The 17,504-nt window shown below is 54.7% G+C and overlaps 2 protein-coding genes across 6 annotated transcripts; one reads left to right on the top strand and one right to left on the bottom strand.

Moving 5' to 3' along the window:
• Nucleotides 1-358: 358 nt before the first annotated feature.
• ZMAT5 (zinc finger matrin-type 5) lies at nucleotides 359-16,021 on the bottom strand. Of its 4 annotated transcripts, none has more exons than XM_030285528.4 (6): nucleotides 15,888-16,021; nucleotides 10,300-10,522; nucleotides 9,857-9,919; nucleotides 9,342-9,422; nucleotides 3,063-3,174; nucleotides 359-593 (listed from the first exon to the last, which is right to left on the bottom strand). In XM_030285528.4, the coding sequence occupies exons 2-6, from the start codon at nucleotides 10,424-10,426 to the stop codon at nucleotides 464-466; spliced, it is 513 nt and encodes a 170-aa protein (XP_030141388.1). In that variant the 5' UTR covers nucleotides 10,427-10,522; nucleotides 15,888-16,021; the 3' UTR covers nucleotides 359-463. The 4 variants fall into 4 exon arrangements, with proteins under 4 accessions (XP_030141388.1, XP_030141390.1, XP_002186938.1 ...); XM_030285530.4 differs by having other exon boundaries at nucleotides 10,300-10,525; nucleotides 15,888-16,018; XM_002186902.6 differs by having other exon boundaries at nucleotides 15,892-15,994.
• A 10-nt stretch (nucleotides 16,022-16,031) lies between these two features.
• UQCR10 (ubiquinol-cytochrome c reductase, complex III subunit X) lies at nucleotides 16,032-17,504 on the top strand. 2 transcript variants are annotated; one of them, XM_072935947.1, is made up of 2 exons: nucleotides 16,032-16,295; nucleotides 17,276-17,504. In XM_072935947.1, the coding sequence occupies exon 1, from the start codon at nucleotides 16,099-16,101 to the stop codon at nucleotides 16,252-16,254; it is 156 nt and encodes a 51-aa protein (XP_072792048.1). In that variant the 5' UTR covers nucleotides 16,032-16,098; the 3' UTR covers nucleotides 16,255-16,295; nucleotides 17,276-17,504.

The raw sequence follows: 17,504 nt of genomic DNA, 5'->3' as shown, positions 1-17,504 counted from the left end.
TTGCCCCTTGCCTCCAGCACAGCAGGGGCAGGGCTGAGGGAAGCTCCCCAGACTCTCCACTGGGAGCTCCAGCACCTGGACCCAGGCAGGGTCACACCCTGAATTTATCAGGACAAACACAGCACCAACACCCGAGGAAATTAAACATCACTTCACAGCTCCAGCCTGGATGACAGAGCCCAGCACGGAGCTGGACTGAGAGCAGGCAGAAGTGATCTGAGGGGATGGATCCCACCCAGGAAATGGGGAATGTCAGCTCCAGGTGACAACAGACACCCCCTGTGCAGGGAGAAAGGCAGGGGAGTGGCTCAGCCCATGGGAGGCTGCCAGACCAGCAGGAACACGACACACAAGAGTCTGCAACGGGCAGGAGGAGGGTTTATTGAAATAAAAGTGTGTATAAATAATCCTGTCCCTTTCCCAGAGCAGAGGCAGCCAGCCCCAGCCAGGCTCTGGGGGTGCCTCAGCCCCACTGCAGGTTGGGGGGCACCGGCCACCCCCCGGGCGGGGGGGCCTGCAGGGATGGGGGCAGCTCCTGCACTGGTGGCCAGCCCAGAGGGTACTGGAACGGTGCTGGTTTCTCGAGAAGAGAACTGTGAGGGGAGAGGGAAAGGGATGAGGTGAGCAGCAGTGTGCCAGTCTGACACCAAGGCCATGCTGGGGCTGGGCCTCCCTGTGCCCCCTCCAGTAGTCCCCAAAAAGAAGGGGCCAGCAGAGGAGGGTTTTGGTTATCACCAAATGGGTTCATCCACCCCCACATCCCAAATCCAGCACCAGAACAGCTGTGTGACCATTCCAGCATATCCAAGCAGCCTAACACAGCGTGTGTCTGTGAAAACTCAGGTGGGAACGCTGAGGTGAGGGGGTCTGGGCTGGGGGGAGCAGCACAGCCCCCTGAGAGGGGCTCAGCAGGCATAGCTGCCAGGTGCTGGTCCCAGCCCCTCCATCCCCACTCCTCACACAGCTGAGTTGGAAGAACAAACAAAACCAGCAGATGTTTCTTTCTGAGCAGCCCAAATCCCAAACCAGCTGTGCACTTCCCAAAGGACAAGGACCCCTCGGAAACGGAGGAGCTGCCAAAGCAGCAGGGTGTGTGCACCAGAGGACCCTTCAGCTGAGGGAAGAGCCTTCTCCCTCACCCCATGGTCTGGGAATCACTCTGGCCCTGCCCCTCTCTTCAGCTTTACTGGTCGAGGCTTCTGCAAACACCACACTGGGATGAAGAACTGCAGGAGCAAGAACCATCTCTGCCTTCCCTCCAGCTTGACCAGGGCATGTTTAAATTCATGGGAAACATACCTTTTCCATAATCCCCAAGTGCAGGAATCTCATTTGTTCTCTCACACAAGCCCCTGACAGCAGCCTTGCAGCTTCTCAGGCCTCTACCTCCGATCCTGATGAATCTTTTTAATTCTTATGCCAAAAGAATCTAATCAAACTCCTTTACATAACCCCAGGGAGAAGCAGCACCCTCCTCTCCCTGCGGGCCATGGCTGAAAGCCAACCACAGGAGTAGTTTTCCAGGAGTGTTTTCCAAGCAACTAACGCAGAGCAAAGTCACTTGGCTCAAGGTTTATCCCCTCAGTGGGGATTCTCCAGAGCCCAGGATGAGGCAGGACCATGAGGACACACACCAGCCCCTCTGGGCAGGGATATTTGGTGTCATCCCCGCAGCACTGTGGCTCAGGCACATTGGATGTGGAGCAGAGGGAATGCTGCAAGGTGGAGCCATCACCTAATTAGCATTTCCTGAGCAGCAGGACTGATCAATAGGCAGGATGCTGCCTGGGTACTCAATTCCCTGGGGTCTCAAGAGCTACGAGTGCTCTATCAAAGGTTTACCTACAGCTGGAGCATTCTCAATGGCTGTCCCACAGGGATTCTCCAGTGGTCACCAAGATCAAGAATATTTCCTTTCTGAAGGTGTTAATGGGATCCCTCTCCTCTATCCCCTTCCACACTCATGGAACTTGTGGCATCTCAGAAGCTTTGAGGCCTTGAACCCTTTTCTGATGGAAATCCGCACTCTACATTTCCTTTGGAAGAATCAATCCCATGAAATGTGGGGCTGGAGGGCACAGAGATGATCAAGAGAGGGGAGCACAGAGATGATCAAGATAGGCTTTGGCAAGGCTGGAGAGAGGAAGGGAAGTTCCAATAGTTGTTGTTTAATTCCTGTAGCAGATGGTTTCTGAGCCTGCAGGGACAGGGAGGCTGGAAAAGGAGCAACAATCCTGGAAATTTGTTTTGTGCATCTATGGAGGCAGCAGGGACCCAGTTCTGAAGGTCTGAACATTCCTCTGGGTGTGACCAAGTAGTTCTGAAGGTCTGGAAATTCCTCTGGGAATAGTGACGGCTATCTTCTGATCTACCTCATATTCCAGGGATTCACAGGCAGGACAAACAAAATGGGGCAAGTGAAGTGTAGGGGACAGGAATGTGGACACCTCTGCAAGGCCAAGGGCAGCCGAGCTGAGGGACAACAATCCCAGAGCAACAAGCTCAGACAAGCATCAGAAGGAAGCTCCTGCCCAGTCCAAACACGGAGAGGACGGGAACAAACAGAGAAAGAACAGAAGAGAGATTTGGCACCAGCCCAAATGTCATCCCATTAAGCCTGCGGCACAGTCAGGTGAGCGAGGAAACAGCCGGCACCGAATCCGAATGGATCCTGTGAGGAGGAGCCAATTCCACCCTCCCTGGCAGGCAGGGGATGGGGGAGCTGTCAACAGATGAAAGCAGGCTCCTGACACTGAACCCTGGGCGTTAATGAGCCAGCACAGCAGCGGCTCTGTCCTTCCAGGTGTGTCTGTGCACTCTGCAGAGGACAAGGGGCAGCCCTCTGCTGTGGCCTGTTCCCAAAGGGTGTCCCCTGGCAAACTGGGACACCTGTGCAGACATCCCTGCCCAGGTGGGGCAGGTAGGGCTGCATCCACACATGTGCCCCTCACAAGGGCTGGCTGGGGGTGTCAGGACCTCTGATGCCCTGCGCCCTCCTCTATCCCAGCCCTCCTGTGGGATCCCCCTCTGCATCCACACCTGGATGATCCCAGTACCGGTACCTGCTACTCTGAGCTGCGCTCAGCCTCTGGGCTCTCTTGTCCAGCCAGTCCTCGATGGTGCCAGGTGGGATATCTGCTCCCTCCCTCTGCAGCTCCTTCAGCCTCTTCTCCCCTGCTCGAGAGAAAGATTGAGATCAGAGAGGGCTGGATCAGAGGGAGGGCCATGAGAGAAAGGGCCACCAGACCCATGTTCTTTCACTCCATTAAACCTGCTGCTCATTACCCTGCACAGTTTCACAGGGTGGAGAGTGTGCACCATGCCTGGGCAGCCCCTCCTCCTCCTCCTCCTCTGCCCTCCTGCCATCCGATGCTTGGAGCCATCACTGGTGACAGCTGCAGCCAGGCAGAGCAGGGGACAAGAGCTAAACCAGCATGGTGGCAGTTTGGGCACTGAGGGGAGTCTGACATCTCCCCCCGGGGCAGATCACCCTCATCCTTGCTTGGAACGGCCTTGGCTGGCCCTGAGCCATTTCCAGAGCCGTGTCCCTCCAACTGGCAGCAGCAACTGTGCCACCCCTGCCCTGTTAGGTGGAAATGACAGGGACAGTGTCCGGATCGATGCAGCCTTGGCAGCCCGGGAGAGTCTGGACAGTTCTGGGTGTGTGTTCCAGCCAGCAGACAGATCCCAGAGCTGCTGTCAGGGCTGCTTAAGGAGCTCCTGCCTGATGTGTCCCCAACCCCTGCACAGCCCAGGCAGAGCTGTCACCAGCCCAGGGGCAGAACCAGGCCAGAGAGAACCAGGGGACAAGTTCTTGTCTTTAGAACCAAGGAATGGCTTGATTGGAAGTCACCTCAAAGCTCATCCTATCCCACCCCCTGCCACAGTCAGGGACACCTTCCACTATCCCAAGTCCTGTCCAGCCTGGCCTTGGACACTCCCAGAGATCCAGGGGCAGCCACAGCTTCTCTGGGCACCTTGTGCCAGGGCCTCACCCCATCAGAGGGAAGGATTTCTTCCCTAAATCACAGAATTGCAGAATCAATCAGGTTCAAGAGAGATCATCGAGTCCAGCCTATACCTAACCTAAATGTCCCCTCTTTCACTTTGAACCATTACTCCTTGTTCTCTTTCTCATGGTGGTTAGGAATGAGGAAGGAAACCAGTACGAAACCTCTGCTGTTTACTGAATCAAGGTTTCAACCCCTCCAATCACGCTGGAAGGGCTGTGTGGGCAGATGCCCACAGGCACCCCCTGGGAAGAAGGGCATGGAGCCAGTGTGGCACAAACCCACAGCTGCCCAGTTAGCAAAGCTCCCTCGTCCCCTGCAGCTGCAGGAGGGAGCTGGTGCTGAACAGGTCTAGCAGGAGTCCTGACACAGCCACACTCCTGCCAGCACATCAGGGATGAGAGCACGCTCCCAGCAATCCCAGCTCCAGCCTAGTGGAAACTTCCCACCTAACAGAACAGGGAACTCAGAAAACCAAATACTGGTGACAATAAAAAGGAAGCAGAGGCAGATGCATGTCATTCCCTTAGCCCTGCTCATCCATCCTTCTGGGGGATCCCTGATCCCATTTAGGGATCAAGGCACCTGCAGCTGTGCCCCTCAGGAGCCTGCTCCACACCCACCCACCATATGTCACATGTTTTAAGGAAAATATTATACCTTTGCAGACAGGGTGTGAAATTAATAGCGCTTGGGCAGAGTGAAGGATCACTTCATCCTACTGGTGGCAACCAATTATTCATCTGCCTGTTGAATCCTAAATCAGGATGGCAGGGATGTGCTACACAATGAGCAGCCAGATGGATAATTTGTCATCCAGCCTTTTCAGCTGCTGCTGCTGGGCGGGGTGATGATGTGCCCAGTGCCACCACAGAAAGCCTGCTGTGGTCTGGCTGCTGCTCTGAACCCACCGAGAAGGCTGGAGACAGCAATGTTCCAGTCTCCCACAGTTGTTCTCAAGGATCAAAGCCCCAGCAGAGCTACCTGGGGTCAACCCAACCACCTGGCCAGGTGAGGAGAGGGGGAGGCAAGAAGCTCAGCCTGGAGAGCTGGGCACTGCTCACACTCAGGGTTAGACTCATCTGGCAAACCTGAGCACCTTATTTCCCTTTGTTCCATGTTCTTCCACCTCCTGAGCACATCCCACCTCAGCAAGGGGACAGACAAGCAGTGTCTAAGAGAAGCTTCGATGAGACAGGGAAGAAAATTATGGAGAATCTCTCCAACCTCTCTGTACTGTGATCTCCTCTTCATCCAACTCCCAGCCCCAAGAGAGAGCAGAGCATAAACAGTCCAACTTCTCTGTTCAGAGCAGGGAGCCCCAAGGTACCATACCAGGGATGGAGTAGCCACAACTCATGTTTCCAAGCCAGAAAAGTTCACTGGATGCTGTGGAACTACTCTGGATTTGCAATGCCCCAAATGAGGCCACAGGTATCCACATTAGAAAGACATTCAGCTGTCTCCCTGCTCTCACAGCTCCAGGAGCTGCTGCTCCGGAGCAGTCCAAACCTCAGGCTCAAAAATACAGCAGCAGGGACAGGCAGCTCTCCAGCTCTGCCCACCTTGAGGACATCCATGTCCCTCCTCTGGTGCACACACATCCCATCCAGGGACCACCAAACACACCCTGAAACTGGAAATACTCCCTGAATGCCAACAGCTATTCCAAGAAGCAGCTCTGAAAGGCCTTCACCAGCCCTTGCCCCCTACACGTGCCAGTGCAGCTGGACAGGTGTGAAAGTGCTTCCCATCTCCTCCTCCTCACCGTGGTGTTTGCTTCAAAGTCTAATTACAGCCAACTGAAAGAGCATCTGTAGTCGTGAAGTGCCTCTAATGATGCCAGAGCTGAGCCCACATTTATCTTCTCTCCTCGTGGGTTTTATTCTTGACAAAGGCACTGCTGTGTGAGAGATGGAACCTGCCAGTACTCGCTGGAGGGTCACCCAGCAAGGCGATGCACAGGAAATCCCTCAGCTCCCACCCAGCAAAGAGATGCACATGAAATCCCTCAGCTGCTTCCCTGGTGGATGTTGTGGAACCCCAACTCTTCCAGAGCACACAAACAGCACCAGAGCATGGCTGAGATGAGGCTGAGGAGCCCCTGCAATGGGAGCAGCCAAACAAGCAACCACCCTGCAGCCCAGTGTGAGCGCTCCTCCCACTCCCTGCCCAGTTAAACCAGTGGACTCCAGCCACCCCAGCAGGGCCCTCAGATCCTTGCAACCCCATGGACATCCTGCAAACACTCACCAGCTGTGCCCTCCTCTGGCAGCCCTGGCTGGCTGGAGCCATCAGAGCCCAGCCAGGTCGATCCTGCCTGCGCCAGGGACACGGATTAGCGGGGAGCCAATAACTCTGAGCAAGGAGATGGCAATTTGACAGTGACTTCTCCTGACATGACTGCACTTAAAATGACAGCCTGGAAGTGTCTGCCTGATGAATGATGCAGCAGATGCAGAAGGCTAATGCTTTGATGGGGAAACAGCTGGGAATATGAGCTCCCTCCCTGCTGAAGGTGTAAACTGTTGCTTCTTGATGAGGATATTCTACAGGGTGCAGAGATGCTGACGCCAAAGTAGGCCAGGCTCCAAGCTGTTCTAGAACATGGAATCATCCAGAAATTTTCCTACTTAACCCACAAAACTTACACAAACTACAGGGTCAGCTTCCAGCATTAAAAAGGTCAAATGTTAAGGATAATGCCACATTTCCTTTGGTTGTGATAAAAATATTTCATTATCAAGGTGAGTTTACAGACATGGAGTCACCAATGCCAAATACTCACAGGGACTCAGGGACAGGTTCAATATTTTCATGATAAAAAAAGTCATCATGGTTTAGATGGGTTAAAAAAAAAAAAGTCAGACAAGGCTCTGCCTGCACCAAAGCTGAGGAAAGGGGGATTAAGCAGCACTGTGGGCCCATCAGGAAAGCATCCCCCACCAGCCTGGCCACCCCCAGCATGGTCCCCCCAGGCTTGGGAAGGCTCTGGAACTTCCAGCCTCTCAGCTCATCTCAAATTCCTGATGACCCCTGCCTCCAAAGCTGCCAAAATCTCCCAGCTGGGTCAGCGAGAGGCAGCCTGGCCCAGATTGCTCCAATCCCACTGGCTGTGGCTTGGGATGGCTCATGGCTCAGACATCCTGAGTGGGAATGTGGGACATTACTGATGGAGGATCCTGTGTGAATTACACACCTTGCCACTACAATCTTGCCCTCAACTCTGCCCTCCTCAGCCCCAGCACCTGAGACAAGGGTGCTTTGGCAACTGAAGGAGTGCTGGGACGTCCCCATGACTCACCAGACAGTGTCTGATCCTTCCATCCTGTCTGTTACAGGCTGTCCCTCTCCTCCACCAAATCCTGCACCAGCATTTCCCTGCAGCTCTCTGATCAGAGCTGGAATCTGTGTGACACACGAAGCCACACCAGGTGAGCAGGACTGAACTCTCCAACCAAGCAGCCCCTGTCCCCTGGCCATTGTTCCTTCAGGGCTAATTGGTAAATGAAACGTTTGACTCCAGAACACAAATGCAAGGTTTCCCAGTAATCATGCTGGAACTGGCTCTCAGCAGCCAATCCTGCACTTACACTGACCCATTTGACACAAGTCAATACTCAATAACAAGTGTAATTGGCAAGGAAAGCTGTGCGAGTGCAGAGGAGCTGCCAGCCCTCCCTGCTCTGCTCCAGAGAGCTCCCACTTCTCCTGCAGGAACAGCCAGTGCCTGGAAATGCTAGAGGCTCCTGTGCCTGCCACTCTGTGCACTCTCGGGAGCCCAGCAGAGAGGGGTCAGGGGCTGGAAGGTGACTCTGGGAAGGCTGGAGCACTCTGTCCCCACTGTGGCTTTATCAACTGCTGGCGGTGCTCAGAGATTGATTCAGAGTCACCTCGGGGGCTCTCACTGACCCAGCACGGCCTGGAATAGCTCTGTGCTGCCTGCCTCCCCCTGGCTCCCCTGAGCTCCTCCTCTTTGGGGAGCTCTTCCTCCCCAGACAGGATCCCCCTGAGGGCCAGGAGAGGCTCTGCCCCACGCACACCCCCCTCTCACATCCCACACTTCCAACACTTCAGCCTGGCTCTGCCAGACTCTTAGCAAAACAACAGCTGGCTCCAGTGAGGATGTGGGCATGGGAGCTGCTCCAAGCTGGGCTACACTGGGACACCAGGTTGGGGAAGGAATCCTTCTTCTCTGCTCCACACTCTGAGGCCATATCTGGGTGCTGTACCCAGTGCTGGGCTCCCCAGTACAGAGACAATGGGCACAACTCAAAATCTGGGAATTTCCATTAGGAATTTCTATTTAAATATTTTAAAAATTACACATTTTTATTATTAACCTAGTCAAACGGTGGATCAGGTCCCCCACAGAATCTCCAGCCTTGAGATATTCAAAACACAACTGGACGTGGCCCTGAGCACCCTGCTTGAGCTCACCCTGCTTTCAGCATGGTGAGGATTAGTTCATCTAATTAGTGGGGATTTCAACCATTCCACAAGTTCTCACCAACACCTCACTCATACTCCCTGGAAGTGTCCAAGGCCAGGCTGATGGGGCTTGGAGTAACCTGGTCTAGTGGAAAGCATCCTTGCCCATGGCAGGGGTGGAGTGAGATGAGCTCTAAGATCCCTTCCCACCCAGCCCAGTCTCTGATTCTGTGATTTTCTTTAACCACTAAAGTAATGACTCCTATGGAGAAAACAGAGCTACCACCTCTTTTCCCTAAAAGAAAAGTAGTTCCAAGAATGGTAGTCCCAGAATGAGAAAGTTCAGAAGTGCTCTGCAGACTGCCAGCAGGGAGCAGCTGCCATCCACCCTCTGCCCACACTTCACTTCCATCCAAAGCCACCCAAGCAGAGGCTGTTTCTGGATCCAGGACCCCTTTCACAGCCCGACAGCAGGACAGCTCTTCCCACCAGCTCTTCCCACGGGTGGAAGCAGCAGCTCCCTGGTAATAGCAGCAAGGTGGGGGGAATCAAATCCATAAATTTAAGGGGACGTGATGTACCAGTGCCCTCTGCTGCTGACAGTTTTTATTCCCTGACTGAATAAAACCCCGAGGGCTCAGGAAGGCCACTCCAAACTCTTGCTGCCAAGTGGTAACAGCATTGCTCAGCTCCAGGTTTGTGTCTGTGCCAGCAGCTCGAGAGCAGGGAGCATATGACAAACTGCAGCACTTCCAGGCTCACACAGCACTGGGAAGCAGGAGGGATTGGCTGGCTCTGTGTGGGCAGCAAGGGATCACAGCCTGCACAAACCCTCACACCCCCCTGCAGCAACTCTCCCTCCAAGGAAATCCTAAGACATTGCCTTGTTGGAGGACTCACGTTGAACCTGGGCACTCAGCTTCTCCAGGTCCTGCTCTGTCATGTGGGAAAATCTGCAGTTGGACCCAAAATCACACTGTCCTGGAATGAAATAGTGAGATTTAAAAATTCAGTTTCAAAATTCTCTAGACTAGATATTAGGAAATATTTATTCACAGAAAGGGTTGTAAAGCATTGGAATGGGCTGCCCAGAGAAGTGGCGCTGTCACCACCCCTGGAAGTGCTCAAAAAAGTCTGTGGATGTGACACCTGGGGACATAGTTTAATGATAAACATGGTGGTATTGTATTGACATTTGGACTTGGTGATCTTAAAGGTCTTTTCCAACTTTAATAATTCTGGTAAGAGCCAGAGTCCCATGAGAACCACCCACGGGAGGTCCTTGTGCAAGCAAACCCAGGCTCCATCACACCTGGATGCCAGACACAGGCCCAAGCCCCTCCCTCCAGCCTTGGGCTGGCTCTGCAAGGAGCTGCTAGAGCCCAGGCACTTCTTTCCACCTTAGAACTCCTCACCTGTTTGCAGAAACTTCCGACAAGGTTTCTTGGTTTGCTCTTCCTGCAGGATAGCAGCAGCATCTGGGAAGACAAGGGATGAACCCAGGTAAAGATCCTGGGCACAGCAAAATCCTATCATGTCCAGTCCCAAACTGGTCAGGGAGCAGAAGGAAGCAGAGAGACAGCAGGCAATGGTTTCACAGCCAGTTTATCCCACTCCCACTGCACTCCTCAGGCTGGCACTAACACACCTGGAACTGTGTGCTGGGACAGGTCAGAGCCACACACGAGGGTTTCACCTCTGAGACTGCCTGATTCAGCAGCACCACATGCTCAAACTGCTGGCACACAGAGTGCATAAACCATCAGTGCTGGTTTATTTTCTCTCTCCACTCCCCCCCTCCACATCCATCACCTCCCCAGTCCCAGGAAGGGAGTGGCAGACAGCTGGGAGCACCCACCTCGGAATAAGTCGTACCAGACTCTCTTAGCCCGGAGATGCTGCACTCCATTGAGGTGTTTCTTCCTGTTGTGCAGGTTGTCCTGGAAGGACCTGTCACAGTAGTCACAGAAGTACCTTTTGCCCATCTCTCTCCTAGCAAAACAGCATCAACATGTCCTGAGCTCATCAGGCAGCTCCTCGGCACCCAGCCATGGGAATGGAGGATCCAGGATTTACAGTGCCTGCTTCCAAAGGAGGAGAACTCAAATCACTTAGGGCTGGCAGACAGAGAAAGAGGTGAGACCCAACAGTTTATATCCCTGTCCATCACAGACTGCTGGGGCAGAATCTGCTGCCTGTACATGGGAGAAAAGGCCTGATCTGCATTTATCTCTGTCACCCAAAGCAGCAACAGCTCTGCTGGAAGGATTCTCCTTCCCTGAGCTCAGAGCAGAGAAAACAGAGAGACACAGGCTCCAGGGGAGGTGCAGCACAAACCATCCAAGGTGCAAACAGAAGGAGCTGGAGGTCCTGGGGACTTTTGACCACAACCTCCACAAGCTGATACAAAAGAAGAAGGAAACTCCCCCATGTCCATCTCTGCAAGGTAAGGAAGAAACTCAGCAAAGCTCATTTTATCCTTGAAGATAAAACAGGAGCCGATGTCACCTGTCCTGGAGATGGGAAGCTGCATTACAAACACTACAGGACACATTTCCTACAATCCACTGAGCCACCTGTTTTTCCCTAGACATCATGGATTGCTCTTCTCATCCCCATCAGCCTATGGCACCAAGTTGTGTCTGCTCTGAGTACAGCACTAAGATCACAATACAATTTGGGAGCTCCCACCTGTGCTGGGCCTGCCACTGTCACTGCAGGTGAGATCAGCTTGTGTTTTATCCTTCAGGCACCTCTCCCACAGGATGTCCCTGCTGGAGGTGCAACAAACACCCTGAAGGAGCTGCAAGCTCTCTCCCGAGGGATATAAAGGTGCCTGATGAATGGCAAAGATGGATGGACTGGGAGATAAACTCCAAAAGCAATTCTCCAGGTTTTGACACTTTGACAGCTGAGCGCATTTAAAAAGTGGCACAGAGACCAGCACAAGAAATAAAGATTTTATAAATAAAATGGGTCCAGAATCAATCACAGCCCCCTGGCCAGTTGCTCTGGCTCAGCACAAAGAGCAGAGCACTAGGGAATCCCTCAGAGCCTGGCATGCCCAGCTCAGGCAGGGCTGACAGGCCTCCTGCCAGACATCCACCCCAGCAGGAGCAGCAGCAGCACATTCCCCTCCCTCCCCTGCTCCCAGGAACTGCTGCTTCAAAATCAAACCCCTGGAAATCTCCGAGGCCTCACACTACAAGTTAAAACAAAGCTGCACTCCATGGGAAGACCTTCTGAGACTTTTAAAATTGGATTGAAAACCTCCACTCTGAAGGTAAAATGGTCAGATATTCCAAGTGAACTGGAAATCTCGTGTTGAGGTTCATTCCTGGGGGGGTGAGGGCTGGCCATGCCCCAGCTGTGTGTGCTGGGACCCCAAATCCCCCATGCCCTGGGCTGATCCCAGCTCGGCTCTGCAGGGCTTGAGGTCTGAAATCATCCTCCTCCAGCCCAGGAATCCAAACCCAAGCGCTGCTTAATGAGCACAGAGCCATAAATTCCCTCATCCTTTGCATCCCTGAGTTTTGCAGCCAGGTTTGCAGCCAGGTGGTGAGGCTGCTGGAATTCAGGGGGAACAATGCTTTTAAATACTGAAAAATCCCTGATCCACATGTTATTCCATAAACTCCCAAAGTTCGTGGTGACACAAAAATCTCCCTGTCTCAGCTGCTGGCTCTTGCACTCCATCTCTGCAGAAGAGAATGCTGCAGACAGGAAAAACAAATGAGATTCTGCAGTGGTCCCACACAAGTTTCCAGAGATCTCCCAGGGAATTCTGCCTGCGGAAGCCCAGCAGCAGCCAGCCTTTGAAATCGTATTTCAAACTTTCTCTTTCATCACTCCAACAGCAATAATTGCAGAAGCTCCTTCCCCCTCCTCCCCAAACAACCAGGGCAGAAAGCTCCTACAGACTCCAGACAGCCAGATCCCACATCCCACGGCTGCCTGCTCCCAAATTCTCCAAGCAATTCCCATTGCAGGGGACAGAGGGATTGTAAAAAGCAATTAGAGAGGTATCAGATTCTCCCCCAGACTTTCCCCTTCAGTGATTATACCCAACACTTATCCCCATCTTTTCAAGGATTCCACTGCATGGATACCTTGCTGGGTTCTGCCAACTCTGCAACACCAGCACTTCCCAGTCCAGAGGAGTAGAAAGCTGCTTCTGAGCAGCACCAACCTATTTCCATCCCCCCAAACGGCTCCAGCAGTAAACAAAGAGCATTATTCAGCTGAAAACAGACATGGCTCCTAATTAAATCCATCTTAGTCATTATGAAATAAAGTAAATGTAGCTGTTCTGTAAAGAACTGCCTCAGCCTAGCCCTTTCCTCACAGCATCTCCAGCCCCTGATTTGCAACTGAATCAGGGCACTCAGACCTGGGCCCACCGCAGCCATAAATGCTTCCAGGCAGGCTTTGTGCCAGCTTAAAAGTCTTCCTGAATAAATGCAAATTAAAAATATAAAAAAAACCAAACCAAACAACCCAGGGCTTTATGCTGTATGAAAGTGTAACAGCAACGCTGTGCTGTGTCTCCTGGAGCCCTGCTGGTGAGCAATACCCTGGTGTGAGGCACCTCGAAGGTGACAGAGAGGGGCTTGGGATAACTCTAGCCAAGATATCCTGGGCACCATCCCATATTTTCCTCCCTCCAACTGCTGCCAGAATGCTCCACGCTGCTCTGTATCAGCTGCAGATTTTATCTGGGACTCTCTGGGACGTCTCACCGGGCACAGGGAGGAAGGTGACCCCGACTCCCCTGTGCCTGGGGGAGCTGCTGCTCTCCACACCAGCCCCGGGAGGTGCTGCTGGGCTCTGACCTCAATTTCCTGTTTCTCACAGCCGGGCTCAGGGCCATTCCAGCCACTCCTGATACCCAGGCAGATGTGAATTAATTAAATCCAAGTGTCAGGTTTCTGATACTCAGCTGCCAATTTAAATGGGCTCAGATCTGCCGGGAGACTTGGAATGGCAGCAGAGTCTGCCAGCAGCTTCCCAATGACACAGGCACAGATCCTGCTTTCCATTCCACCCAGAGGAACCATGCAGTCATGGAATGATTTGGTTGGAAGGGACATTAAAGCTCATCCAGTGCCACCCCTGCCATGGTAGGGACACCTTCCACTGTCCCAGGATGCTCCAAGCCCTGTCCAGCCTGGCCTTGGGCACTGCCAGGGATCCAGGGGCAGCCACAGCTGCTCTGGGCACCTGTGCCAGGGCCTGCCCACCCTCACAGGGAACAATTCCTTACCAATATTCCATCTCTCCCTGCCTCTGGCAGTGGGAAGCCATTCCCTGTGTCCAGCCAGAGAATCATGGCATGGTTGGGTTGGAAGGGATCTTAAAGCTCATCTCATTCCAACCCCTGCCACAGGTAGGGACAGCTTCCAGTGGTAATCCAGATTGAGGATCAACACCAACCTGACCACACACAAACCATCTTGGTGGCAACAAGTAATGGGCAGCTGGGGGGATTTGTGTTAGATAATCCAGAGCAGTTACATTTTAAAAATAAAAATTGAGTTTTCCTGAGCTCTGCTCTTTGGTGACCAGGGACAGCAGCCAGGGCACGGCTGGAGCTGGGCCAGGGCAGCTCAGGCTGGAGATCAGGAAAGGTTCTTCCCCCAGAGGTGCTGGCACTGCCCAGGCTGCCCAGGGAATGGGCACGGCCCCGAGGCTGCCAGAGCTCCAGGAGCCTTTGGGCAGTGCTGCCAGGGATGGACAGGGTGGGGTTGGTGGGGGTCTGGGCAGGGACAGGGGTGGGACTGGATGATCCAGTGGGTCCTATCCCACTTGGGATATTCAGGGGTTCCAAAGGGATAACACTACACAGGAATGTGCCAGGCTTCCTAAACAAGCAGAGGTCTGTCCTAACCCAAAAAAATGCTACAGATCCCCATACTCTGCATGGGGGAAAAAATATTAATAAGTCAGGAGAAATTTCTCTGCAGCCAGACCTTGTGCTACTTCTGAGGGGGTAAGACAAAACAACAAAGCGGTGTCACTTGAGGATCTGCTCTGGAACTTCATGCAGATACTCAATTAACAACAGCCCTGTGGGGAAACAGCCCCAGTGTTAGGATTCCCCTGTCCCGTCCCCATCTGTTCTGCTTTCCTAAATCCAAATTTACCTCTCTCCTATCTGTGCTAAGGTCACCTCAGGGCTGCTCTGCTCTCACTGAGGTAAAAAAGAGAGAAACACAAAGAGAGGGCAGCAAATGGGAACGTTCCCACTTTTGTTCTGCCACATGGGGCCGGGTTCCGTCCTCCCGAGCAGCTCTCAGAGGATCCTCTGGCCCTGCACAGGTGCCCAGAGCAGCTGTGGCTGCCCCTGGATCCCTGGCAGTGCCCAAAGCCAGGCTGGATGGGGCTGGGAGCAGCCTGGGATGGTGGAAGGTGTCCCTGCCATGGCAGGGGTGGAATGGATGAGCTTCGATGTCCCTTCCAACCAAACCATTCCATGATTCACGAGCCCCATTCCTCGGACGCTGACACCAACCACCTTTTGAAAACCCAAACTGCAGAAAACATCCCAAATCCCCTCCCACCCACCTTCCGGGGGTCAGCTGAGGGCAATGACCGCAGCCCTGTCTCTGGCACCCTTGGCCGGACAAGGACCCCTCACAGGGACCCCTCACAGGGACGCCTCACAGGGACGTCTCACAGGGAGCCCTCACAGGGATCTCTCACAGGGATCTCTCACAGGGATCCCTCACAAGGATCCCTCACAGGGACCCCTCACAGGGACCCCTCACAGGGACCCCTCACAGGGATCCCTCACAGGGACCCCTCACAGGGACCCCTCACAGGGACCCCTCACAGGGACCCCTCACAGGGATCCCTCACAGGGACCCCTCACAGGGATCCCTCACAGGGACCCCTCACAGGGACCCCTCACAGGGACCCCTCACAGGGACCCCTCACAGGGACCCCTCACAGGGACCCCTCACAGGGACCCCTCACAGAGATCCCTCACAGGGAGCCCTCACAGGGACCCCTCACAGAGATCCCTCACAGGGAGCCCTCACAGGGACCCCTCACAGGGATCCCTCACAGGGACCCCTCACAGGGACCCCTCACAGGGATCCCTCACAGGGACGCCTCACAGGGACCCCTCACAGGGATCCCTCACAGGGACCCCTCACAGGGACGCCTCACAGGGACGCCTCACAGGGACCCCTCACAGGGATCCCTCACACGGACCCCTCACAGGGGTCCCTCACAGGGATCCCTCACAGGGACGCCTCACAGGGACGCCTCACAGGGACGCCTCACAGGGATCCCTCACAGGGATCTCTCACAGGGAGCCCTCACAGAGATCCCTCACAGGGACCCCTCACAGGGATCCCTCACAGGGACCCCTCACAGAGATCCCTCACACGGACGCCTCACAGGGACGCCTCACAGGGACCCCCGCTACCCCGCCACACTCACCCACCTCCGGCCAGGCCCGCGCCGCGCCGCCTACAACTCCCACAACGCCCTGTGGTAACAGCGCATGCGCATCTCACACACAGCACTGCGCGCAGCCTACAACTTCCAGCATGCCCCACGGGCGCTCGGCACCCGGTACAACTCCCAGAGCACCGCCTACAGCCCCCAGCAGCCCTTGCGGCGCGGCGCAGGCGCGGGGCGCGCAGACAAGATGGTGCTGCTGCGGCAGGTGTACGCGTCGCTGTTCCGCCGCAGCTCCACGTTCGCGCTGTCGATCGTGCTGGGCGCGGTGCTCTTCGAGCGCGCCTTCGACCAGGGCGCGGACGCGCTCTTCGAGCAGCTCAACGAAGGGGTGAGGGCTGTGTAAGGCCCCGCCGGGGCCGCCCGGGCGCGGGCCCAGCGCTGAAGGTCAGGCCGGCCCCGCTGGGCCCGCGGCTCGGCCGCAGCTTCGCTGAGGGTCAGCGCGGCTCGGCCGCCCCCGAGGCGGCTCCGCGGCTGTCGCGGCGCTCGGTGGTCGGGGTTTCGGGGTGTCCTTCGGCTTCTCTGGCCGCTCGGAAGGGGCCGCGGGAGGAGGAAAAGGAGCTTCATTTGTGCTCTGTAGTCCCGCGGTTTGGCCGCTCTGCCCGTGCCGGAGGAAGGGGATAAGGCTGGTGGCCTTGGGTGTCCCCAGCGTGAACCTTGGGTAAAAGGGGTCAAGCCGTCCTTAGGTTCCTAAGTGCAGCAGTGACAGGATAATGACTGCAGGATACCGAGGCAGGCTTGGGGGAGAGCTCAGAGCCCCATGCAGGGCCTACAGAGGCTCCAGGAAATGGGAAAATACTTTGGACAAGGGCATGAAGTGACAGGACAAAGGGAATGGCTTCCCACTGCCAGAGGGCAGGGATGGATGGGATATTGGGAATTGGGAATTGTTCCCTGGCACAGGGTGCCCAGAGCAGCTGTGGCTGCCCCTGGATCCCTGGCAGTGCCCAAGGCCAGGCTGGATGGGGCTGGGAGCAGCCTGGGATAGTGGAAGGTGTCCCTGCCCATGGTAGGGGTGGCACTGGATGAGCTTTAAGATCCATTCCAACCCAAACTATTCCACAATTCCATGATTGTTCTGTGCATCCCTTACGTGCAGGAGCAGAACTGCCATCTCCAGTCTGGAGGGGAATTCAAGGCAGTGTCTCTGGGCCACTAATCCAGAGCAGAACAGGGGAAGAGGAATCTCTGCAGCTTCCTCCCTCTCCAGGTTAAAAGCCTGGAGCCCCCATGTGTCCCCCAGATCCAGTACAGGACTCCATCACCACCTTCCCAGGCAGGATAATTTGCATTCTGTTATCTGAACTCCACTGAGAAGCTGCTTAAAACATCTTAATTTTTTTTTCCCCTGCTTGTTTTGCATGCAGAAACTGTGGAAACACATCAAGCACAAGTATGAGAACTGAGCAGCTCAGCAGCAGGAGCCAGCCTGGGGTGGCAAGAGGCACTGCAGGGATGGATTCAGCCTCCTGAGACTGGGACTGGATTGCTGATGGAACAGCTCCAAGCCACCGATATGATGTGAAGCCAGATGGACTCAAGGAGTTCTGCTGCTGTACTCCACTTACTGTGTTCAAATAAAACTCCTGGTCCTGT

Source organism: Taeniopygia guttata, chromosome 15 (genome assembly GCF_048771995.1).
Source record: "Taeniopygia guttata chromosome 15, bTaeGut7.mat, whole genome shotgun sequence".
Classification (NCBI taxonomy): Eukaryota; Metazoa; Chordata; class Aves; order Passeriformes; family Estrildidae; genus Taeniopygia; species Taeniopygia guttata.
This window is presented reverse-complemented; position numbering and strand designations above follow the sequence as displayed.

What these genes read in the sequence shown, in the direction of transcription:
- UQCR10 (XM_072935947.1), top strand. Translation starts at nt 16,099, where the DNA reads ATGGTGCTGCTGCGGCAGGTGTACGCGTCGCTGTTCCGCCGCAGCTCC.
- ZMAT5 (XM_030285528.4), bottom strand. Translation starts at nt 10,426, where the DNA reads ATGGGCAAAAGGTACTTCTGTGACTACTGTGACAGGTCCTTCCAGGAC. An exon ending in CTGGTACGACTTATTCCGAG is followed by an intron (nt 9,920 to 10,299) that starts GTGGGTGCTCCC and finishes TTGTCTTCCCAG; the next exon opens with ATGCTGCTGCTATCCTGCAG. An exon ending in AGCGCAGCTCAGAGTAGCAG is followed by an intron (nt 594 to 3,062) that starts GTACCGGTACTG and finishes CTCCCCTCACAG; the next exon opens with TTCTCTTCTCGAGAAACCAG.